The 26117-nt window shown below is 46.6% G+C and overlaps 1 protein-coding gene across 1 annotated transcript; it reads right to left on the reverse strand.

The window, feature by feature from the left end:
- Positions 1–1178: 1178 nt before the first annotated feature.
- TRIM14 (tripartite motif containing 14) lies at positions 1179–25671 on the reverse strand. The gene is made up of 6 exons (XM_068973603.1): positions 25456–25671; positions 22469–22564; positions 13678–13911; positions 10123–10285; positions 6518–6610; positions 1179–1714 (listed from the first exon to the last, which is right to left on the reverse strand). Exons 1-6 carry the CDS (start codon positions 25669–25671, stop codon positions 1179–1181), a joined length of 1338 nt encoding a protein of 445 aa, XP_068829704.1.
- Between the last annotated feature and the right edge of the window lie 446 nt (positions 25672–26117).

Below are 26117 nucleotides of genomic sequence, written 5' to 3' on the forward strand. Positions count from 1 at the left end.
GACACATGGCTGGGTGCTGCCGGGTGGCCCAGTCCTTAATCTCTGTGGGGGATTTGAGGCAACTTTCTTTCACAACCTTATTCTCCCCAAATGTACAATGAGGTCAGGCTGGGTGATCTGTGAGGCTCTCCCAACTCAGCTGTTCTGATTCACTAGAAGTCAGCTAGTGGTCATCGACTCACTGCCTTGGAGGGAAGAGACTTTTGAATTTTTCAGGGTGAGGAGGGCGTAGGACATGGCTGCCCTTAGAAATCTTCCAATCTAATTGGAAAGACAGGTCCCAGACTGTGGATTTCTTGTAGTTTGGGGAGACTTCCTGGGGCAGTTAAGCCTGGGGAAGACAGACAGGCAAAAAGAAGAAAGGGCTTTCCTGTATAAATGTGTGTGTATGGGAAACGGCAAAGGCAAGGGTATACAGGTGGAACTATGTGACCCAGTTCTGATTGAAGGGTCTCTGAAAAGAGCAGTAGGAGCTAGATGAGGGTATGTACTTTGGGGCAGACTAGAAAAGCCTTGAATGCTAGGGTAAAGTGATTCCCCCGCCCCCCTCCCCACTGTAGTCCTTGGGAAGCTTTGATAGTTCTAAGAAATTAAGTGAGGTTACAGGCAGATCACTCTGGCTGTAAGGTAGAAAATGAGCTTGGGAAAGTGTTCAGGCCAGGAGGTGACCGGTCAAGAACCTCTTGCAGCTGCTCGTAAGGGAGGTGACATGGACAAGCTGAAGTAGAGTGAAGAGGAGGAAGCAGATCCAAGGGACATTAAGGCATAGAAGAGTCCTAGGGACTCTCACTCAGTCACATATTTATCTTGCGCCTACTGTGTGCCAGGCAGTTCTGGGTGCTATGTGAGCTGAAGCTGGGGATCACGTTCACTGACATGGTCAGGGTGCTTAAGGCTCCCCTGTGGGCGTGTGCTTTCAGGAACCTGAACTAAAAGGCAGTGTAGTATGAGTGTCTGGTGGCGGTGGCGGGGCCGCACGAGAGAGCAGCAGGAGAGAACCTGCAGGTTTAGGGCTCGTTTGAAACTCGCCTACTAGGAGAGGAACTATACAAACCACAGGGCAGGACTGGTCGGGGAGACGATGGGAATGCTTACAGAGGAGGTCGTAGACCAGCTCCGTCTGGATGCGGCAGAGTAGAGCCGTGGAGAGCCTAAGGCGGTCACTGGGGTCTCGGCCACTAGGGCAGCCGGGAGACGCTGATGGCCCCTTCCCAGAGCCGCAGGGCCGGGTAGAGCGGCTCCTGGAAGGCGGCCCGGAAGGTGTGTAGGTGGCTCATGCCGTCCGTCACGTCGTAGAAGGCCAGGACGCCGGCCTCGTAATCCAGGAAGACACCGAGCCGGTCAGGGTCGTGGCGGGGCCGCAGGCGGCTGCGCTGGCAGTCGTGGAAGGCCCAGTACTCGAGGTCATAGCGTTTGAGGCACCAGGACTGGCGGTTGCAGCCCAGGCGGGCGGCGTCCGAGGCCCCGTGGCGTCGCAGGGAGCCGTAGGCCGCGCCCACCCACCAGCCGACGCCCGCCTCCTGCACATCCACTTCCCAGTAGTGGCGGCCGGCGGCGAAGCAGTCGCGGCCCAGCACCTGCCACAGCGCGTCGAAACGCAGCGCGGCAGTGGGTCCCAGGCGTCCGAGGAGGCCGCAGCGTACCGTCAGGAGGTCAGCAGAGAGGCGCAAGCGCGCGTGCATCGTGTCGGGCTCCAGACAGGGCGTGCGCGCGTCTGTAGAGGGCGGGGACACCGGGCCAAGCCTGAGGGGCGGGGCCAGCGACCCGGGCGCGCCCCGCCCTGCCCCGGCCCCGGGAGAACGACCGAGCGTGCGCAGGCTGTCCTGCGCTTGTTTACGGTAGAAAACTGGAAACACGCAAATCACCAGTGGGGAGGTGATCGGGCAACACGGGGAGGAGACAGCATTTTAATGCACATCCGTTGTACAGCTTGAATTTTGTACAGTAGAATTTGTTGCCAATTTCTAAAAATTTAAAAATAACGCTATTCACTATTTTAACACTTGGGTGTCCTTCTAAATTTTTTTACTTGCCCCTTTATGGTTTTTTTCTTAACATTGGTGTCATACCATACAGACTCTTGGTAATTTGTTTTTTAAATGTATTGATGTATTTATGAACATTTTACCACGTTGTATAATATTCTTTTATAAGAGCTTTTTAATGGCAACGTTAAGATTTGATGTATAGATGAATTCGAATTTAACCTATACCTTCCCCCTGCTTTAAAAAAAATTTAAGCTTTTAAGAAGACTTTTAAAAACACTAATGAATACATCTTTATATATCTGATTATTTAGGCTATATGCCTAAAAGAATTGCTGGGTCCATGGGGATGATTGCATTTTTAAGGCTTTTGCCAAATTGTCCTCCAGAAAAGTGGTGGTGATTTGAAATCCCAGTTACAGTTCTTGTTGCATTATACACATTTGGAGACATGAAGTTAGAGAAAAATCTAGGTCTTAGGGCATATGCATGTTCAACTTTAGTAGATACTACCAGATAATTTTCTTGGTAATATTTTAGAGTTTTCTGGAGAGTGGTTTTATGTATCTTTGTTAGATTTATTCCTAAGTTTTCAGAAAGTGTTACTAAAAATAATGTTTTTAACATTTCATTTTCTAATTGTTTATTACCAGTACATGACCTAAATCAAATCCCTTATGATTATACAGTGGAAGTGAGAAATAGATTTAAGGGACTAGATCTGATAGAGTGCCTGATAAACTATGGACGGAGGTTCGTGACATTGTATAGGAGACTGGGGTCAAGACCATCCCCATGGAAAAGAAATGCAAAAAAGCAAAATGGCTGTCTGGGGAGGCCTTACAAATAGCTGTGAAAAGAAGAGAGGCGAAAAGCAAAGGAGAAAAGGAAAGATATAAGCATCTGAATGCAGAGTTCCAAAGAATAGCAAGAAGAGATAAGAAAGCCTTCCTCAGCGATCAATGCAAAGAAATAGAGGAAAACAGAATAGGAAAGACTAGAGATCGCTTCAAGAAAATTAGAGATACCAAGAGAACATTTCATGCAAACATGGGCTCGATAAAGGACAGAAATGGTATGGATCTAACAGAAGCAGAAGATATTAAGAAGAGGTGGCAAGAATACACAGAAGAACTGTACCAAAAAAGATCTTCAAGACCAAGATAATCACGATGGTGTGATCACTCAACTAGAGCCAGACATCCTGGAATGTGAAGTCAAGTGGGCCTTAGAAAGCATCACTATGAACAAAGCTAGTGGAGGTGATGGAATTCCAGTGGAGCTTTTTAAAATCCTGAAAGATGATGCTGTGAAAGTGCTGCACTCAATATGCCAGCAAATTTGGAAAACTCAGCAGTGGCCACAGGACTGGAAAAGGTCAGTTTTCATTCCAGTCCCAAAGAAAGGCAATGCCAAAGAATGCTCAAACTACTGCACAATTGCACTCATCTCACACGCTAATCAAGTAATGCTCAAAATTCTCCAAGCCAGGCTTCAGCGATACGTGAACCGTGAACTTCCGGATGTTCAACCTGGTTCTAGAAAAGGCAGAGGAATCAGAGCTCAAATTGCCAACATCCACTGGATCATGGAAAAAGCAAGAGAGTTCCAGAAGAACATCTATTTATTTCTGCTTTATTGACTATGCCAAAGCCTTTGACTGTGTGGATCACAATAAACTGGAAAATTCTGAAAGAGATAGGAATACCAGCCTACCTGACCTGCCTCTTGAGAAACCTATATGCAGGTCAGAAAGCAACAGTTAGAACTGGACATGGAACAACAGACTGGTTGCAAATAGGAAAAGGAGTACGTCAAGGCTGTATATTGTCACCCTGCTTATTTAACTTCTATGCAGAGTACATCATGAGAAACGCTGGACTGGAAGAAACACAAGCGGGAATCAAGATTGCCGGGAGAAATATCAATAACCTCAGATATGCAGATGACACCACCCTTATGGCAGAAAGTGAAGAACTAAAAAGCCTCTTGATGAAAGTGAAAGAGAGTGAAAAAGTTGGCTTAAAGCTCAACATTCAGAAAACAGAGATCATGACATCTGGTCTCATCACTTCATGGGAAATAGATGGGGAAACAGTGGAAACAGTGTCAGATTTTATTTTGGGGAGCTCCAAAATCACTGCAGATGGTGACTGCAGCCATGAAATTAAAAGATGCTTACTCCCTGGAAGGAAAGTTATGACCAACCTAGATAGCATATTCAAAAGCAGAGACATTACTTTGCCAACAAAGGTCTGTCTAGTCAAGGCTATGGTTTTTCCTGTGGTCATGTATGGATGTGAGAGTTGGACTGTGAAGAAAGCTGAGCGCCGAAGAATTGATGCTTTTGGACTGTGGTGTTGGAGAAGACTCTTGAGAGTCCCTTGGACTGCAAGGAAATCCAACCAGTCCATTCTGAAGGAGATCAGCCCTGGAATTTCTTTGGAAGGAATGATGCTAAAGCTGAAACTCCAGTACTTTGGCCACCTCCTGCAGAGAGCTGACTCATTGGAAAAGACTCTGATGCTGGGAGGGATTGGGGGCAGGAGGAGAAGGGGACGACAGAGGATGAGATGGCTGGATGGCATCACCGACTCGATGGACGTGAGTTTGAGTGAACTCCAGGAGTTGGTGGACAGGGAGGCCTGAAGTGAAGTGAAGTCGCTCAGTCGTGTCTGACTCTTTGTGACCCCATGGACACCAGGCTCCTCCGCCCATGGGATTTTCTAGGCAAGAGTACTGGAGTGGGTTGCCATTTCCTTCTCCAGGGAACTTCCCAACCCAGGAATCAAACCCAGGTCTCCCACATTGTAGACAGACACTTTACCATCTGAGCCACCAGGGAAGTCACTTGGCGTGCTGCAATTCATGGGGTCGCAAAGAGCTGGACATGACTGAGCGACTGAACTGAACTGAACTGAACAATTGATTTCTGTATGCTGACATTACATCTGGCAGCTTTTCTAAGTCATTCGTTAACTCTAATTTGTAGCTTAATTTGGATTTCTGTAAAGAATCATGTCACCTTTGCATAAGGATCTCTTTTTACTCTTTTCCTGTCCTTAGAGCTTACATTTCTTTTTCTTGCCTCAAGGCACTCTCTAGGACATCTAGAACGATATTGCATAGTAGTGGTTATACTGGACATCATTTTCTTCTATTCCTGGGTAAATATCCAACAGAAATGCATATAGTTGCATCAAAAGATATGTACCAGGATGTCATAGCAATGTTATTCAGTATAGGCCAAAGCTGAAACAGTCCATAATGTCCATCAATAGGCACTAGGTGTGCTATGTTCAAACGATGGAATACTACACCACAGTGAAAATCAACAAGCTACTGCTACACACGATCATAACAGATGTTATGTTGTTCTGTCGAAGAAGATACAAGAGTACAGCCTGAGTGATTTAAGTATATGAAAGTCCAGGACAGGCAAAAGTAATCTAAATTGTTAGAAGTTAAGAGAGTAGTTACCCTTTGGGGATAGTGAACTGGCATGAAGAAGGGTTCTATGGAGCTGGAAATTTCCACTTCATGGTCTGAAGGAAGTTATTAAACGTGTTCACTTTTTAAAATCATTGAGCTGTAACCTTTGGTTTGTATTCTTTTATGTATTTTATATCTGTTAACGATTAGTTTAAAAAAATACATGCCCAGTAATTCTACTTTGAGAAATTACTCTTAAAAAACAATTCAAAAATGAGTTAAGGTGTATTCAATCACTTATTAATTCAATAAGTAAGTACAGGAATGGATCTTTATTGCAGTATTGTTTACAGAAATGAAAGTGTAAAGCTGCCTAAATGTCCAAAATGTATGAGATTGATTTAAATATGGCATTTTCAATGGAATGCCATGTATCCTGTAAAAAAAATGATATCTGTATTTATTGAAATAGGAAATTGTTCAACCTATACTATTAAATTTTTTAAATTACACAAGAATATCTGTAATATGATTCCATTTTTTAAATCTGTACACACATATACTTTTAAAATGTCTGGAAGAACATATGCCAAAATATTAACATTTATCTCTGGGGGAGGCAATTGTTTTCTTTTCATATAAGTAATTTGTAATTCTCTACAAGAAGCATGCATTACTTGTATAATTTTTTAAAAACAAAGATATCCATAATATGCAAAACAGAATGTATAGTATGACATCATGTTTGTAAAATATATATATTAAATATTTATCATTGTATGTATATATAGATATGCCAAAGAAAGTTAAAAGGGCAAATAGTAGTAGTTATCTACTACTACTTGTCTGCTTGGTAGGTAAGCAGAAAAATTTCCGAAGCTCTCCAGTGATTTATGAGTTATTTTCTTTTAAAAAATTTTGTTTTCTACAGTGAACATGTATTATTTCTGAATTAAAAAAAAAAAACTGATAATAAGGGTTGGAAAAAACCAAAGGTGCATCTCTCAGGAAAAAAGGGAGGCCCCTCTACTTCAGTGACCCTCCTTCCCCACCATTACACCCCGCCCTCTTCCCCCTCTCCCCACACCTGGGGTCTTACATTTTAAGAAGAGTGATCGCTCTGGTGAGGGGCTTGTTTTCAACAAGGAACCGGGCTGGACGCAGGAGGAGCCCGAGAGCTGACAGTTCCTACCTGTAATGAATTGTGAGAAATCAGTGCCTGGCGTCTAGGCAAGCAGCACAAACTACAAAACATTACTAAAAATGTTACAGAACTGGAGAGTCACATAATCTCTCCCCCAAGAATGGCATGCAAATTTAAGCAGCAAATGCAAATTCACAGTAACAGGAAAACTCCAGGACAAGTCTCAGATCTACAGAGAAAAACACACTTTCTAAGATTGGAAGCAAATTAAGCACTGGCAGGGCAGTGTGAGTGAGCCCTGGACATGGGGAGGAAACTGCAGGCTCCAGGACCATGCAGAGAATCAACCATGTATTCAATGGTCAAGGAAGGGGCAATTTCATGGCAGACATGCAAATTCTAGGATAAAGATAGAAAACAGGAACTTAAAGCTAAGCCCTCAGCAAGGTCATATTCATCCAGGTCAAAGGGAGTTCAGGTAAAAGGTCCTACTCCTTTCATATTCATCCAGGTAAAAGGTCATACTCATCCAGGTAAAAGAGAATTCAGGGGAAACCCAGGTCACAATCCCTGTCTCTAACAATTCAGTCAGGTAAATGAGGAAAGAAATGGGCATGCTTGAACTATATCGCAAGGCAGAAAGTGCTCTGGATCCAAGAAGTGACATGAAAGGGCTCCAGGGCTTAGAGGGGTCAGTGAAGGCTTCTTGGAGGAGGAAGCACCTCAGCTGGCCCTTAAAGATTTGGGGAAGGTTTGGACACCCAGAAAAAGGATGGGAGGCTTTCCCAAGAATATAGCAGGAGCAAAGACAGGTGCTTGGAGTATTATATAAAGTGAGGAGCCAAGGAAGGTATTTGAAGGAGCGTAGACATGAGCAGAAGAATTTCTAAGGCTCCCTCTGATGGGGAATGGACGGGGGAGGGTGAGAGTAGAGACATCCTGTGGGTAGGCTCAGGGCTGACCTGGGGCAGCAGGAATGGAAAAGGAGCCAGGTTCAGGACATACTGCAGTGGTACAAGTCCCAAGGCTTGACTCTACTGGGAGCGGGGAATGAAGAGTAGATTGGAGGCAAGCAGCAGCGGTTTGGGGGTTAGTGGGTGGAAGATGCTGGATTCCATTTCAGCCTGTTGAACCTGCAGTGTCTGTGGAACTCACAGGGAGGGCGGTGAGGCGGGATGCTGGAAGGGCAGTGGGGGCTGCAAGACCCCATCTCCTTGGAGCCTTCCTGGGGGGCAGTACCTCTCAGTATTACCTGTGACAGTGAGAATGATGGCCTCATCTGGAGGTGGATGAGGGTGATGGCCTGGGAGGAAACAGACTCCAGGGGAAGGGAACACAATCGCTGGGACCAGAGTCTGTCTTAATTCTGCCTCGACTCCTACCAGCTGTGTGACCTAGGGCAAGTCAATTAGCCTCTCTGACTCTCAGCTTCCTCATCTGTAAAACGGGGGATAACGAAGGCGTCTACCACATACATGGGGTGGCAAAGCGCAGAGAATACATGAAGCAAATGACCGTTGGTAATCTTGCCATCAACGTGAGCTTCAATTGTGGTCTGCCATTTTTTGATCATGGAGCGTATTTTGACATGGATAAGATCCAAACCATGAAAGGCAGTTTTTACCTTTAACATCTTCGGGAATTAGCTTTAATTCTCTAAATGCAGCTTCATCATTCTACAGATCAGCAAGACTCACTTCAAAAGGTGACCTTCAGGGCCATCAGATGCAATTTGAGTTGCTACAGTTCTTGTGACTAGGGTTTTTCCAGAATTTCTTATTTGGAACATAGCTGCTGGTTTCACAACCTTTCTTAGAAAACAGATCAACCACTCACGGATCAACCCAACCACTGGGTTTCTTCTTGGCTTCATTTTTGCTGCCTTTTGTCAAGCACTTGCTCTTGCAAATCCCTATAGTGCCACTCAGACAGCCAAAAGGGCTGTTCCTTCCAATTCTAAGTGCTCTTTTTTCATCTCTGAATATGACAACTTCTTTCTAGTTGTTCAGTTCAAAATCTTTGGAGTTTCCTTGGTATCTCTCTCTCTTCTTCCCTTCTTGTGCCCACATCTACTCCAATTGACAGCTTCCACCCCCTGCCCTTTGCTCTTCCTCCAGCAAGTCAAACTCACAATTGCCTTGTGCCTCAGGACCTTTGCACTTGCTTTCTCCTCTACCTAGAAGACATTTTCCCCCAGATGTAACAGCAGCAGTAACAATAATAGCTAGTGCTCACAGGTGCTTATTACGCCTGAGCACTATTCTGAGCACTTTACATGTAAGAACCCACTTAATCCTTACAACAACTCTATGAGACGGGACTATGTTATCTTCATTCTATGGATGCAGAAACTGCTGCTGCTGCTGCTACTGCTAAGTCACGTCAGTCGTGTCAGACTCTGTGCAACCCCACAGACCGCAGCCCACCAGGCTCCCCCATCCCTGGGTTCTCCAGGCAAGAACACTGGAGTGGGTTGCCATTTCCTTCTCCAATGCATGAAAGTGAAAAGTGAAAGTGGAGTCGCTCAGTTGTGTCCGATTCTTAGCGACCCCATAGACTGCAGCCTACCAGGCTCCTCTGCCCATGGGATTTTCCAGGCAAGAGTACTGGAGTGGGATGCCATTGCTTTCTCCGACGGATGCAGAAGCAGAGGCATAGAAAAGTTAGGTGCCCTGTTCCAGATGGCAGGGTTAGGAAGTGGTGGGCCTGGGATAGGAGCCCAGGCAGTGTGGCCCAGAGTCCATGTCTGTGACCACTAAGCTCTCTGGCCCATGCTTCAAGCCACCTCCCCTTCTCAGAGAAGCCTTCCCCACTTCTCCATAGAAAATAGCTCTTTCTCCTGGTCACCCTCTATTCTCCTTACTCAGCATTATTTTTTCAAGGCACTTCTTACTGCTGATACGCATTCATCAGTTGACTGTCTTCCCCTTAAAAGACTGAGCACCACAAAGGCAGGGTCACTGTTTTGTGCCCTGCCATGCCCAGCACATACAGGGGCTCAATAGCTGTTTTGAACGAATCCTAATAACAGAGATGAAGGGATGGATATTTCTGAGCACCTGCCTTGTGTCAGGCCCTATGGTGACCTCAGAGATGGACCCAAAGTGGTTCTTGCCCTCCAGGCATTTTAGAGAGGCAGAGAAGGGCCCATATATCCAGCTCACAAACACCCCCAGGCAGGAGATGGAGCAGGCCCAGGGCAGAGGGGCGGATGGCTGAGAGAGCAAGGGATCCCATGGAAGCGCTTCCCAAGTAAGTGCAGCTGTGGGCCTTGACCTGGCAGAGGAGGTTGGGGGAGTTGGTCTGTCCAGCTGGAAGCTGAGTGCAGGCAAAGCTGAGGTGAGGCAGGACCCCAGGAGTGACTGAGGGGCAGGAGTAGAGCAGAGAGGCTGTGAGAGACAGGACCTATCTCGGGATGAGTAGGAGGTGAGGTTGGCAGGGAGGGTTGGGCCCAGCCTTGGGCCTCTGTGCGGGAGAGACATGATTCAGACATGACTGCACCATCTCTAATGACGGCACTAGGGAGTGAAGGACCCAAGCTTGGTCACACAGTGACTTACTTTCCTTAAGGCGGACATCCAGTGGCATCTGCAGCAGGCTCTGCATGGCTTCCACGAGGTCCTTAAAGAAGCTCTTGACGGGCTCGAATGAGTGGGGCACAGGGTGGCACAGCTCCCCCAGGCTCATCTGCTGCTGTATCTGCTGCTCAGTGGCTGTGTACTCCTGCGAGGGCATGCGGGGCTCAGGATAGCTTGGGGCCATGTTCCAGTCTCCACCATCACGCCCAGGAACAAACCCAGCCAGCGAGCATAGGCCCCACCTGGCCCTGACACCTGCTGCCAGCCCGGACCCCGACCCCCAGTGCTGGGGGGCTGTTGGTTCTTCTCTCCCTCCCTGCGGTGTGCACTGAGGTCCACTCTGTGCATTAGGGGCCGAGGGAGGAGGCAGGCTGATTGCCCTTGCCTTTAGCTCACTGCCTTGAAAGGGACCCCAAAGCTTTACAGACACTGTGACAGGGATTGGTCTGAGGTACAGGGGAACAAAAAGAGTGAGGGGCCAGCTTTCCTGGGGGGCAGGTGCTCCTGGGGCATGTCCAAAATGGGCAACAGAAAACCACATCCCCAAAAATGAAAGCCAATGACTCTGGAAGCTCAACTGGAAAGCTGACCGAGGGGGCGTGCCCACAAGAGTGGCGGGCTGTCCTGTTTTCTATCTGGACAGTACCTTTTATTAAATACCCTTCCTGTGTTAAGTGTGGCTTTGCTAAGTAGAAGCTTGAACACGGTCCTGGTCCCCCTTGCACCCACAGCATCTTCACTCCAAGTTCTGGATGTGGAAGTGAGGTGGTGACAGTGGCGTGTGGCTGTCAGGGACACCAGTGGTGAGGTTCCGGGGGGCGGCCTTGGGTTGGTGGTGTGAGCCATGACATCTTGCCCGGAGGAGAAGCAGTAGGGTCTACACTGGAGCAAGCCTGTGCCACAGTCTTGGCTTCACTCCTGTGGCTGGCCTGGTCTTTATCCCGACTTTCTGGCCCTGCTACAGATCCTGTGTGATACCGAATACTTTCATAAACTGCTTTCTTGCTTAAAACAGTTACAGAAAATTCTCTTGTTTGCACCTAAGATTCCCTGTCCCGCACTTTCTGGAGAGTTGTCCCAGGCAAGGATTTAGAAGATAGCAGATTGCCTTAGGCAAGCAGGCCCTGGCTGGTTGGCAGAGCTGCCCAAGATGGGAGGGGCAGATGGATTCCTCAGGAAGGAAGGAAGGTGGCTGAGCACTTGGCAGGAGGGACGCTGGGCCTTGGGAGGGGCTGTGGGTACTCTCTAACCCCTGTCTACCTAGGAAGCTACAAGTCTAGAGCCCGTTTTCATCTGGGTGGGGAGAAGGGAATTTGTGGGGAAAGAGGGCTAAGGTCATACACAGAGGGCTGGACAGGGAGTCAGAGCACTAGCAGAGAGGGCAGGGAACAGCTCGGGGTAGCAAGAGGGTGACCAAGAGGGTAGATGGGTGGGGTGGGGCTGGGAAGGGGAATGAGGGACAAATGGGACCACCTGGTAACACCAAACTGCAGCATTTAGCATAGGGCCTGACACATAGAAGGTTCTTGCTAAACGTTCATAATGGAATAAATGAATGAAACCAAGCATATCTACTTCTTGCCTTTGCAAACTCAAAGAACAGCCATATAGCCACGTATCTCTCTGCCAGAAACCAGCTGTCATCTTGGATTCCCCTAATCACCAAGCCTGTCACATCTCTCAAACCTGCTTGCTTCTCCGCATCCCCACTACCCCTTCACTGGTCCAGCCCCTCATCATCTCTCTCCTGGATACCTGTGGTCTCCTCCCCACTTCCCTTCCATCCTCCAACCTGTCACAGTGATCTTTCTAAACCATTGATCCGACCATGTCATCCCTCAGTCCCAAACATTCCCCTGACCCCTGTTCTCTTTACAAGACAAAGTCTAAACTCCATGACTAGGCATATAAGATCCTGCATCAACTAACCCTGGCCTCCTTATCCAGTTGCATCTCCTAACAACCCCTCCCCTCTCGTAACCCTGCCCTGCCTCCAGCCAGGCTGAACCCAAATGCTTCCCCAGCCTGCCAAGCTCTCGCAGGCACATGGTTCCTTCTGCCTGGTATGTCCTCTCTGCTCCATCCCTCTGTATATACCCAGTGAGCTCCTCCTTATCCCCTCACACCAGCTCCACCATCACCTCCTCCTGGAAGCCTTCCCTGATTCCCCATACAGAACCGGACTTTTTTGGACACAGTTTTACTTGCTAATTTGAAATGGCCAAGGCCACATAAAGGTATAAGAGTGGAAATATCCTCTAGGGACTGGCTTGACTAGTTTTGTACTGACTTATTTGCCTGCCTTATTTTGCAGCCAGAGCCCATGCTCATCTGTGGTTATTCTCAGTGCCATCTTCACTTAGTTGTACTCTGTCTCATCCTACAAACCTTTAAAGCATCTTACAGAAGTTATCCAATGCTGCACAATTTGCCTTTACTGAGAAAAGTGAAGCCAAGAGAGAACCAGGGTAAGAATGTAAGCTAGAAGCCAGTGAGATGAGGCACAAACCATATGAACAAAGTCTATCCCAGCTATATGAAACATATTTGGCTCTGAGCTTCCCAGAAGCCATGCCAAAGAGAAAAAGGAAGAGTCACATGAGTAGAAAAGCAATCCAAGAGCACAGGTGACTGCACAGGAGCCTGGTGGATCAGATGGTAAAAAATCTGTCTGCAGTGCAGGAAACCCGGGTGTGCTCCCTGGGTTGGGAAGATCCCCTGGAGGCGGGCATGGCAACCCACTCTTGGAGAATCCCATGGACAGAGGAGCCTGGTGGGCTACAGTCCGTGGGATCTCAAAGAGTCGGACACTGAGCGACTACACTTTCACTTTCACTGACAGAAGAGTTTCTCCCCATGGCTCCCTGAAGACAGGAACTCCACCCTCAACAGCAGGCTTTCACTCAGTGTAGCAGTGAATATCACAGGACTAGTTTTTAGACTCTCCTTCAGTATAACAGCCTCCAACAGAGCCCAGTGGCCAAGGAGTCCCATCCTTCTCTCCCCTTTAAGCAAACTGTGACTCAGCTCTTGAAGCCTGCTTAGTAGATTTTGCAAGGACACCTGATTTTCCAAGAGTGATGTTTCCATTAAGACTCTATAGTCAGAGGACTGGGCAGAGATGTCTTGTGGCTTTAGATTCAGACAGACCTGATCCCTGATCTACCACCTACCAGCTGTATAATCTTGGATGAGTTCCTGCATCTCCTGCAGCCTCAATTTCTCCTTAGTAAAATGACATGAGAATATCTAATTTGCAGAGTTCTTAGTAAATATTAGAGCTAAGATAACTAAAGTGCTTGAAACACAGAGGCCCTCAAAAATGGTGATTGAGAATATCATTTAACTAGTCCAAGATGTATATTATCTTCCTAACAATGTATATTTTCTGACTTGTGTAGGGGCAAGGAAGTCTACATGCTGGCAAAGAAATTCTCTGTGTATTTACTCAATGTATGAACACTGTGTTCAGTGCCGCATTAGCCAAGATGAAATATGATGGCCAGTGTCCACTGTGGAGCAGAAACCCAGCATTACCTGCAGCAGCTGTACAGGATTGGTTTCTTGGCTGATAGTCCAGACCTTGTTGGACAGAGTGTTCACAACATCAATTTGTTCCCCACAAGACTTGATTTGCTCCGTGTACGCCTGCAGGGCAAGCTGTGTGTTTTTATCAATGAATTTCTTGGCCAGAGCTTCCTCTTCTTCAAGTAGTAATCTGAGTTCAGTAAATTTTCCGGTCAGCCAGGTTTTACTTGACTCTGCATGAACCTAAAAAAACGAATAATACGAAACCAGTTGTAGATGACATAATTGCCAACCAGGAAATCTAAAATAATCAACATGAAAAGAAACTATTACAACTTCTAAAAAGAGAGTTCAGCACTTTAGCTTTTTTATAAAAAGCTTTCCTAAGTACTAGCTATAACCAATTGGAAAATGTATGGAGAAATAAAGATCATTTTTAAAGCAGCAGAAAAAAACAGCAAAATATTTAAAATTAAACCCAACAAAAACTGTAAAGGCCTAGATAAATAAAAGCATAACATTGTATGGAAAGACAAAATCTGAATGCATGGAAGAAAAACCATGTCTTGTCTGGGAAGATTGATTACTATAAAAATGTCCTTTGTCTCCAAATTGGTGTATAAATTGGATGCAATCCCAGTCAAAGTCTTAACATGCATATTAACCAAATGTTAAATTATTGTGAGAGAGAATAAGTATAGGAAAAGTCAAAAACTGTTTTTTAAAGGATCAATGAAGGGGAATTCTCTGGCAGTCCAATGGTTAGGATGCCATGTTTTCACTATTAAGGGCCGCATTTGATTCCTGGTCAGGGAACTAAGATCCCACAAGCCTCATGGCATAGACAAAAAATAAAGATCTATGAAGGATGAGCTGCCTTGTTGGTGTTTAATCGCTAAGTCGTGTCTGACTCTTTGCGACCCCACGGACTTGTAGCCCAATCAGGCTCCTCTATCCATGGGATTTCCCAGACAAGAATACTGGAGTGGGTTGTTATTTCCTTCTACAGGGGATCTTCCCGACCCAGGGATGGAACTCGGGTCTCCTGCTTTGCAGGCAGACTCTTTACTGTCTGAGCCACCAGGGAAGTCAAAACGAACTGTAAAGATACAGGATTTAAAACTATGTGGTTTAGGCATAGGCAAAGAGATCAAGAGAAAGAATAGCTTAGAAAAGTATCAGTTCAGTTCAGTTCAGTCGCTCAGTCGTGTCCGACTCTTTGCGACCCCATGAATCGCAGCACGCCAGGCCTCCCTGTCCATCACCAACTCCCGGAGTTCACTCAGACTCGCGTCCATCCAGTCAGTGATGCCATCCAGCCATCTCATCCTCTGTCGTCCCCTTCTCCTCCTGCCCCCAATCCCTCCCAGCATCAGAGTCTTTTCCAATGAGTCAACTCTTCACATGAGGTGGTCAGAGTACTGGAGTTTCAGCTTTACCATCATTCCTTCCAAAGAACACCCAGGGCTGATCTCCTTCAGAATGGACTGGTTGGATTTGCTTGCGTCCAAGGGACTCTCAAGAGTCTTCTCCAACACCATACTTCAAAAGCATCAATTTTTCAGCGCTCAGCCTTCTTCACAGTCCAACTCTCACATCCATACATGACTACTGGAAAAACCATAGCCTTGACTAGACAGACCTTAGTCGGCAAAGCAATGTCTCTGCTTTCGAATATACTATCTAGGTTGCTTATAACTTTTCTTCCAAGGAATTAGCATCTTTTAATTTCATAGCTGCAATCACCATCTGCAGTGATTTTGGAGCCCCCCAAAATAAAGTCTGACTCTGTTTCCACTGTTTCCCCATCTATTTCCCATGAGGTGATGGGAGCAGATGCCATGATCTTCATTTTCTGAATTTTGAGCTTTAAGCCAACTTTTTCACTCTCCTCTTTCACTTTCATCAAGAGGCTTTTAAGTTCTTCACATATCTGAGGTTATTGATATTTCTCCTGGCAATCTTGATTCCAGCTTGTGTTTCTTCCAGCCCAGCGTTTTCTCATGATGTACTCTGCATATAAGTTAATTAAGCAGGGTGACAATATATAGCCTTGATGTACTCCTTTCCCTATTTGGAACCAGTCTGTTGTTCCATGTCCAGTTCTAACTGTTGCTTCCTGGCCTGCATACAGATTTCTCAAGAGGCAGGTCAGGTGGTCTGGTATTCCCATCTCTTTCAGAATTTTCCACAGTTTATTGTGATCCACACAGTCAAAGGCTAGAAAAGTATAAATAAATATATTTGTTGAATTATATATAATTATATATTTATATTTATAATTGTTTATATAATTATATATTAATATTTAATTATATATAATTCAAGGGATGGTGTTGGTACAGCATGCAATTAATCATCTGTTTGATTAAACTGTTAGATACTTACTTTATTCTGTATATAAACATAAAGTCAGACAGAATCCCACCTGTGAAGTACTCTTGTGAAAAATGTAAATCTGAATCTGATTAAGCCTTTAGCTCTAACTTAAAGATATAATTTAGAAGACATGTAGAGGACAGAGGAGCATGTTTACCATCAACTTAAGAAATACATCAATCAACTGCATTTTGAAAAACCTTATTTCACTCGTAATTCAAACAAACAAAATATGACATTTATAAAACAACTGGGAATGTGACTACTGGTTGGATAGTTGATGATATTAAGGAGCCATTGTTAATATGGTGATATTAATATGATATTATGATGATGATACCTGATTTAACATACTTTTTTATGTATTTAAAATTGATTCTTATATTATAGATACAATATGCTCAGAGTTTTACCAATGAAATTACATGTCTAGATGACATGTATGTACGCTTGAGGTTTTCCACAATAAAAGCCAAACAGACAATTCTAAATAAATTAAAGCACTATACATTAAATAATAACCTATCAAAATGAAATATAGAACAATTTTATTTTTAAAAACTTGGGAAGGGAGGACCTCCATAAGACTCAGATAGCAAAAAGGGGGTCATGACAAGTTGGATCACATGAAAAAAGAAACTCTTCACGAGAGGTAAGGCACTATAAACAAAGCTACATGACAGGTGACAAACTACACAGCTTACTGTCCATAACATATCGTGCAAAATGAATCATTCCATTTAAAAATGGACCAGAGGTATACAAGTGTCAATAGACATAGGAAGAGGTGCCTCAGCATCCCAAAAAATCAAGATCAAGGAAGTGAGCAGCACTATATATATATACTGGCCATCAGTCTGGAAAAAATGCTAACTGATAGATAACACCAAGAATCCCTAAGGGTGTGTGGAATAGGCATTTACATACATCGTGAGTGGCAGTGTCTATTAATAGCTATTACAATTTGTAGAGGGTGATATAACATCGAAATTTTAAATGTTAAATCCTTTGATGCAGCAACTCCTCTTGCAGGAATTGATCCTAGAAAATGTTTTCACATGTGCATAGAGATTTGTGTAACAAGACACTCACTAGAGCACTGTTGGTGACAGAGAAACGTTGGATAAAAGTTTCAATATGAGAAGTATATGTATGTTCATTGTATAAATTATGCTGCATTCACACGCTGAAATAACATACAGTGATTAAAACGAATTCAGTGTTTTGATATGTGCTATAATTCGGATGAGTCTTGAAGATATGTTGTTAAATGAAATAAGCCAGACACAGAAGAACAAATGTTGTATGATTCCACTGATATGAAATATCTAGAATAGTCAAATTCATAGAGACAGGAGGTAGACTAGAGGTTACCAGGAGCTAGTGGGAGGGGAATCAGAGAAGGCCATGGCACCCCACTCGAGTACTCTTGCCTGGACTGCAGCCTACCAGGCTCCTCCGTCCATGGGGTCGCTAAGAGTTGGACATGACTAGCGCACTGGAGAAGAAAATGGCAACACACTCCAGTGTTCTTGCCTGGAAAATCCCAGGGACGGGAGACCCTGGTGGGCTGCCATCTATGGGGCTGCACAGAGTTGGACACGACTGAAGCGACTTAGCAGCAGCAGGAGCAATGGGAGGGGAATGGGAAGTACTTGCTTAGTGATTACAGAGTTATGTTTAGGGTAATGAAAAAGTTTTGAAAACAGTGCTGATGGTTGCACAATACTGTGAATGTAATTAATGCCACTGACTTATACACTTAAAAATGGTTAAAATGGTAATTTTTATGTGTATTTTGCCACACACACACAAAGAATGCAGTAGACCTATATATCCTGTCGTGGAAAGCTCTTTAAGACATCATGTCAAAAGGGGCAAGCTGCAGAATAATACATACAGGATGGTCTCATTTATGTAAAAAATCACAAAATAAAAACCGTATATGGATATCTGCATCTGTATGTCTGCACGTGCATTTAAAATATCTGTCTGGTCATGTTTGGGGAGAGGTGTAGGGTTGGGGAAGATGGTCAAGAGGGATTCTTACTTTGTATTTTCCAAAGATCTACACTATATTCTAATACACTATTTAAATTTTAAAAACTGAAATGTGTTTATGCATTATTAGTGCGATTAAAAACTAAAATCATTAAAAAAAAATAGGCTAGTATCTTTCCTCAGACCAAACATTTATACAACCCACAAGCAGGAAGATCCTTGGTATCCAGGCAGGCGTGTGGGTGAGCAGGCTCCCCTGTGGTGCCAAGCAGTGTTCCCTGTGGTGCCATGTTCTCTCCTTAGTTTGGCAAGAATGTGTGGTTTGTCAGGATCTAGGGGATGAGTTCCCAAAGTCTGTGCTTCCCATACAATGTTCTACGCAGTGGTCAGGCTCTGAGTCTAACTTATACCACCACATGCCGTAGAGATATTAAACAGTTTTTGGCTACCTTGGGAATTAGTCTACAATATGGTTTCTATGAGTCACCAAGCCTGGAAAGTACATCTTTGTTGAATGACTAAGTGAAGGAAAGAAAATGTATTCTAAACCTTTGATTTATCAACACATTTTGGAGGCAACGTATGTACATGGAGAACCTTTTTCTAGAAACTGAGAGCAAATATCTTCTCCCAACAAACCTGTACTCCAAGCAGCTTCTACAGATCCACTTTTTAAAAAAGAATATACAAAATAAACTTAATGACACTGCACGATGTTATAAATCTCAACATAGAAAACTTAAGGTATAAGCAACCTGAGACTGATTATGCAATATGGTTTAAAAAAAAAATTGAGAGAATTCTGCCAATGAAACAAAGAAATACACTGGTTTGGGCCACATCAGTTCAAAGCGAATCAATATACTATAAATATATTATATATATTGTTGTTTAGTTGCTAAGTCATGTCCGACTCTTTGCAACCCCATGGACTATAGCCCGCCAGGCTTCTCTGTCCATGGATTTCCCAGGCAAGAACACTGGAGTGGGTTGCCATTTCTTTTTCCAGGGGCTATTCCCAACCCAGGTGTCAAATCCAAGTCTCCGGCTTGGCAGGAAGATTCTATACACTGTGTATTTATATACTTTGTTTGTTGTCATTTACAAAAGTATCAAAAGCTCCCTGTAGAAAATTTGGAAGATTTGAAAGAAGACTATAACCACTCTGATATATGGTCATCTTATCCCAGTTTGAGTAAAAAGTTAGGGCAGCAGGTAAGTGCTGATTTTCCCTACGCTGGATGTATCAGCCCCCACAGAGCCGTGATGGGGAAGCTAAGAGCCTATTAATGAAAAATCATTCACAGGGTATTGGGTGGGGACTCAAGATCAAGCCCTTCTTGATTGCTCTCTGGAAATGTGTCGTTGGGTAGGCCTGGTTGTTGGCTTCTGATCAGTAGACTTTGGCCAATTATGAACTTTATTGGTTTTAATTTGTTTACCAAGCTGTTTCATGGGTTAATTTCCAAGCAGATGATCTTTGCCTTAGTACTGCCTCTGAGAAAGCAAGGATGGAGACGCATGGTTGCCCCAGACCTCTCTGCCACAACTAGGCCTGCTGCAGTTCGGTACAATGCACCAGAGTCCCCACAAACGTCTGCGCCTGTTGAGCCAGGTGACTCACTCTAGGAACGTATTCCAAAGGAAATAAATCAAGGTGCCAAATATCACTGCAGTGTTGTTTCACCTGAGTGAAAAACTGGAAGGGATCTAAATGTTCAGCATTAGGAAAATGGCTTCACGACTCATGGTTGAGCCATATAATGGCACATACAGGCCCTAATACCAACACTGATAAGCAACTTTTAATGACATAGGAAAGGGTTAGCGTCTTAAAAAACAACCACAACACCCTGCCCCAGTAACGACATATGTGCTGTGCTTAGTCACTCAGTGGTGCCTGACTCTTTGTGACCCCATGGACTGTAGCCCTCCTGTCTAAGCCACCAGGGAAGCCCAAGAATACTGGAGTGGGTAGCCTATCCCTTTCTCCAGGATCTTCCCGACTCAGGAGTCGAACCAGGGTCTCCTGAATTGCAGGTGGATTCTTTACCAGCTGAGCTAACAGGGAAGCCCAAAACGACGTGTGTGTGTGTGTGTGTGTGTGTGTGTGTGTTAGTCGCCCAGTCGTGTCCGACTCTTTGTGACCCCATGGACTGTAGCCCACCAGGTTCCTTTGTCTATGGGATTCTCCAGGCAAGAATACTGGAGTGGGTTGCCATTTCCTTCTCCAAAATGACATAGTTTAGTCAAAAAAGGGAGAAGGAGCAGACATGGGAAATCTTCCTTTCTACTACTTTCAAACACACGGAAATGCAGAGCAAATTTTAAAGTTACGTGACCAGATTAAAAAAAAAAAAAAACCCAACCTATAATCAAACAAACAACAAAAAGGAAATCCCCAGGTCCCCAAAACAAAGAAGGAACTTGGTGTCAGAAGGACAGTAAGTGACCTGGGTGGCATGGAGGGGGAGGGGCGTGAGAGAGCCACACCATGCTGGAGCCTGGGTCATCTAGGAGGGTGCTCTGGGCACCTGGCATCATTCCATTTGGGAGTGGGAACAGGGCCATCTGACCTGAATCGAACCAGATTCACAGAGGGCCACTCCATCCATGAGCCAGGCACCAGTAAAAGTCTATCCCACTGGCCTGGGCAAGGGGCAAGGAGTCTTGTCAGCTACCCAGGGTCATGCACTACTTTTCCAACTTCCCATAAATCTGGTAATTACTTCAAAATAAAGTTTAAGTTGGGTGAGTGAGTGTGTTAGTTGTTCAGTTGTGTCCAACTCCTTGTGACCCAATGGATTGGGGCTCACCAGGCTCCTGCATCCACGGGATTTTCCAGGCAAGAAGACTGGAGTGGGTTGCCATTCCCTTCTCCAGGGGATCTTCCCGACCCAGGGATCAAATCCAGGTCTCCTACATCGCTGGCACTCTTTACTGTCTGAGCCACTAGGGAAAACTAAAGTTGGGGAAAACTTCAAAGAAAACCATTCTTTAGATTAAGCTGAAACCTGCCCCCGCTTAAGACTTTCCACACGGATCCTAACTTTTTCCTCGGGAGCCTCCAGACCATGTCTGCTCAGAGATTTAGCCTCAGACAGTCAGCCTGTTCTCGGGGCTAAACGTCCCCAAGCACCTCCGCTATCCCTTTGGGTGTGCCGACTTTTAGTTCCCATATTGTCTTAGTTGCCAGTTGCCTGAGCCCAGAGCCGTGCTCTTGAAGACGACATGATTATTAAGCCAGGGCCACAGGTGTAAGACATCTGTCCTCAGTAAACTGGGGCAGGCTGTCACTCAAAAGATAATGGACGCTGGACAAACAGGGAGCCAATTCTGTGACCTAGTCTGGGTGCTAACTATTCTCACAGTCAGAGCCAGTCTCACTGCCTGACTTGAGGTAGCCAGTCCGGGTTCACAGAGCCCTCAGTGAGACAGGCCTTGGGAGGGCACCCCAGCCCTCACTTTGAGGAGGCAGCAGCAGTGGCTGAGAAGGGAAGGGACTAGCCAAGTTCACCTGCTGCTGCTGCTGCTGCTGCTAAGTCGCTTCAGTCGTGTCCAACTCTGTGCGACCCCATAGACGGCAGCCCATCAGGCTCCCTCGTCCCTGGGATTCTCCAGGCAAGAACACTGGAGTGGGTTGCCATTTCCTTCTCCAATGCATGAAAGTGAAAGTGAAGTCGCTCAGTCGTGTCCGACACTCAGTGACCCCATGGACTGCAGCCTTCCAGGCTCCTTCATCCATGGGATTTTCCAGGCAAGAGTACTGGAGTGGGGTGCCATTGCCTTCTCCAGCCAAGTTCACCTAAAAGGCTCCTAAAGAGCAATAATACCATTCTCACAGTTAAAACAGCAGCTAGGATCATGTCAGTCCCAACTTCCTACTTAAAACTCACAGAAGAATCCACTTAAGTAAACATTGTTATGATAGGATAAGCCTGAAGAACATGTCATGAAATATATTTAAACCTATTTGCTTTGTTTCAGCAGTGAAACTGAAAGTGTGATTTGCATGTTCCTTACCTTATATTTTCTTTGCTTAAGGCAACTCGGGGTGCAGCGGGTGGAGGACTAGTCTGTCTAAGAATATGGCCTTGGTGATGGAGGGAGAAAAGACCATTCCTCCACTGTGTCAGGTGTTTCGGGACAAGGCTAGGGCTCCGGGTAGAGGCAGATTCAGTGCAAAGCCAATGACAGAGAAGCCCCAGGCCACTCTCTAGCATGACCCCTTCATGGTCTTGCAACTAATTTTGTGCTTTTTTTCTTCAAAAGGGTCCCCTAAATTACAGAAACTCCAGGCCCCACCAAACCCCCCTTTGAGGTTGGTTTTCATTTTCCCTGGCTCCATATTGGGGAGAACCCTGTGTCGGAGCGGAGAAGTGGATATCTCGACTCGGATCAGGAAGAATCCCCCACTTGCCTTGAGTTTCTCAGCAGCATCTTCTATCTGGGTTATGTTGCCAACTTCCTGCTGCTTCTTGGTTGCCAAATGCTTTAAACATTCTTGGGTGAATTTCTGTACGTGAAAAAGTTAGGACAAAAATCTTAATGTTGTCACTTTTGAGATAACAAGTCACTCCAGGGGTTATCTCCTCTCACCCCTGTATATTTTTCAGTGGAGGTATCTGGAACTCAGAAGGTATGGCGACTTGCCCAAAGTCATGAGGCAAGTTGGAAGCTGAGCTGGGACTAGGGCCCCTCTGATCCTCAGAGGCCCACATCAGGTATTCTCCTAACCTTGAGGCGCTCCCTTCTTTCTAGAACAGTCCTACTTATGACCTGCTTTTCCAGGCCCTCTAACAGGATTTTAGGGAAGCAGCTTGGGGTTAGTGGAAGAACATTCACTTCTAGAGTGAATCCTGAGTACTGTTAGTGCTGGGCCTATTCTAGGAGCTGCCTTCATGGAACCTCCCTCCAGGGTTGGTCTGTGGTCCTCTGGCCTGGATTGGTGTTCAGAGGACCTGCATGTGGAAGAGGTCCCCTCTTCCACCTACATGGCACCCAACTCCCTTCCATATCTCTGCTTTTTGCAAATGCCGTTTCTCCAAAGACCTGCTCTGTGGTCTCCCCTACAGCTGTGACCTTACCTCCACCTTACCGTCTTACGGCTCACATTACATTCATCTGCTGGACCAACTATGCACTTTCTGAGGGCAGATCTGCTCCATTCTTGGCTCCTGCTCCCCCACAGAGACAAGAGGGTGTCCCTAAAGTGTTTGCTGAATTGAACAGAACTACTAGGGGCTGCCAGCTTCAGGTGGAGAGCTGGAGCAAGCTCTGTATGAGCCCAAGTCCCAGAGTCGGACAGGACCTGTTAGGTCTGAGTCCTAGCTCTCCTTCCATATAACCTAGGCAAGTGGACTCACCTTTCTAAGCCTCGGTTTCCTCAGCTGCAAAAAAAAAAAAAAAAAAAAGGTGTGTGTTGGGGGGACAACCCCCAGAGAGTTGCTGTAAAGAATGAGGACACAAAATGCTTGGTGTAGTGCCTGGCACACAAAATGCTCAGTAGGTGTAGCTTATATGGGGGATTGGGAGTGAGCGGTGGGGGTGGGAACACAATAGTAACCCAAGGATAAGCCATAGCCTCACCTTCTACCTTCCAGGAGCACATCCTCCATCCCCCCCCCACCCACCCCCACCACTGCCTTGAATCTTCTGGTCAAGCTCCTGTCTGTCAGCCAAGGATAACGTGGCAGCCCTCCAGTCACAGGGTGCCTCTCCTGTCTAGGTGCTTGGTGAAGCTCCACTTAACTCTTCATGGCCAGTTTCAATGGCACCCCCTCACCCAGGAACTCTTCCTGGGCTTCCTGTCCCTGGTTCATATATCTTCTCTTTGGCTCCCACTGACTACTGCCTCAGGCTCCCCAATTACCATACTTATCATACTGTGTTGTCACTTGTTTGTTCTTCCCCTACTAGCCAAGGAACGCCTCCAGGTCGGGGAAGAACTGGTCTGTTCCTTGATCTTCCCTGGTGGTTCAGAAGTTAAAGCGTCTGCCTCCAATGCGGGAGACCTGGGTTCGATCCCTGGGTTGGGAAGATCCCCTGGAGAAGGAAATGGCAATCCACTCCAGTATCCTTGCCTGGAGAATCCCATGGACGGAGAAGCCTAGAAGGTTACAGTCCACGGGGTCGCAAAGAGTCGGACACGACTGAGCGACTTCACCTCACCTCACCTTGACTCATGGCACAGGTATAAGCTGAATGGATGTCTAATGAATGAATGGGTGTGTGGATACAAGAGGTAGGTGGACCTACCTATTAGAAGATGTTATCTCTGAAAGCAGCCTTGTTAACTCTGAAAACACCATTTTGAGGAACTACTGTTATTATTAACTATTTTATAGATAAGAAAAAGAAGATCTTGGAGGCAGAGGAAAGCCTTGAATCCTGGGCTCCACCTGCTAGATTAGCCCAAGGTGGCCCATTCTCACCTTGGAGCTTCAAAGTCACAATGGCTAAGTCAAGTGCAGGGAATGGCTGTAGGGCTGGATTAATCACAGGAGGCTTCCTGAAGGTAGAGTGGTAGAATCAAATCTGTCAGGGGAGCATCTGTCTAGCCCAAAGAGGGCTTTGCAGGGATTTGGCCAGTCACTGGACAAGCTGACCACTAGGCTGGAACGGGAGTCCAGAGCCCCCTTTCACTATTAGGATTAAGCATGGAGGAGAGCTCCAAAGTGAGACTGGGCCCGTGGGGAGGAGTCCTGGGTTCAAGGCCCAGCCTCTGCCTCCAGAAGCCTCTTTTTGTCAGCGAAGCGGTTGACCTAGCTCCCACTGGCTGTGGTTGACCTAGTTAGGCGCCTGGAATGGACCCCAGGGCCATGGGGACCCACAGCGCCTCCCAGGAACTCCAGGAGGAAAAACCAGAGGAGGCGTGTGTGTGTGTGTGTGTGTGTGTGTGTGTGTGTGTGTGTGTGTGTGTGTGTGTGTGTGTGTGTGTGTGTGTGTGTGTGTGTGTGTGTGTGTGTGTGTGTGTGTGTGTGTGTGTGTGTGTGTGTGTGTGTGTGTGTGTGTGTGTGTGTGTGTGTGTGTGTGTGTGTGTGTGTGTGTGGCTTTCCTGAAACACAGTTGTTTTCTAAGCGGGAGGGATTTTTTCATCTTTGTTAACGGCAGCTTTTCTTTAGGTCCAAAGGCCGTGGGGTGGACCCACCGTGGTGGATGAGGTCCAGGATACCCGACCAACTGGGTGCCCAAGTTCTTACTCCCAAACCCACCTCTTCTGATGCTTAAATGATGGCCTTGGCTCGCCGGTGCCCCTCCTCAGTCTCTCTTTCTGAACAACAGGTCGGCCTCCGAGATGGTCCCCGGGCCGCCTTGCCAGTCCTGGTCCCAACCGGGAACTGCCAGTGGGACCCGGCACGCCCCTCCCCGCCCGTTGCTGAGGGGCTCGCGCCCCAGCGTCCCCACCTGCACGCGCGCCGCCTCGTCCAGGGCCAAACCGATCGGGTGGCCGCGGTGCGAGCCCAGCACCGGGCAAAGCGCGCACACGCAGCGGCGGCAGCGGCGACAGAAGAGCTCAACCACGCGGTCGCTGTGCTCTGAGCAGGGCCAACCGCGCGCGTCTTCGGGCTCCGCGGGGCCCAACCCCCCAGGAGTCCCCTTGAGCACCGCCGAGCCCGCCATTCACCCTCCAAGTTTCTGGGCCGCGGCCGAGCAGCAGCGAGAGGCCGGTGGGGAATCGAAAGCTGGGCGCTGGGGCGGGGCGCGCCCAGTTCCGGCGGGGAAAGGCGGGTAGCAGGGCGCCGCACGCAGGCCGGCTGGAGGCGTGGGATGGTGGGGCGATGGCGGGTACGGCCGCAGCATTAGCACCCTGAGGACTGCGCAGTGCTGTCCAGCCCGGCTGCCCCGCAGTGAATGAATGCTCAGGCCTGGGCTCCCGGCTCAGTGTCTGGCCCAGAGGCAGCCACAGCAGAAACGGGGGTCACATCGAATGGGCTACCCGAAAGGAGGTGGGCTTCCCCGCTAAGTGACCCTTGTCTTGATCAGGAAAACTGCAGCCCTGTGGGTGGGACCAAAGTTGGCTGTGGCCTTCTGGGATGTTGTGCATTACCTACACTTTTCATTTTCCC

This window comes from Capricornis sumatraensis, chromosome 6 (genome assembly GCF_032405125.1).
Source record: "Capricornis sumatraensis isolate serow.1 chromosome 6, serow.2, whole genome shotgun sequence".
In the NCBI taxonomy this organism is placed as follows: domain Eukaryota; kingdom Metazoa; phylum Chordata; class Mammalia; order Artiodactyla; family Bovidae; genus Capricornis; species Capricornis sumatraensis.

Bases quoted from the DNA above. Each gene is read 5' to 3' on its own strand.
- TRIM14 (XM_068973603.1), bottom strand. From the start codon at position 25,671: ATGGCGGGCTCGGCGGTGCTCAAGGGGACTCCTGGGGGGTTGGGCCCC. The intron at 22,565-25,455 runs GTGGGGACGCTG...TTTCACGTACAG, and splicing joins ACGAGGCGGCGCGCGTGCAG to AAATTCACCCAAGAATGTTT. The intron at 10,286-13,677 runs GTAATGCTGGGT...ATGCCCTCGCAG, and splicing joins ATCCTGTACAGCTGCTGCAG to GAGTACACAGCCACTGAGCA.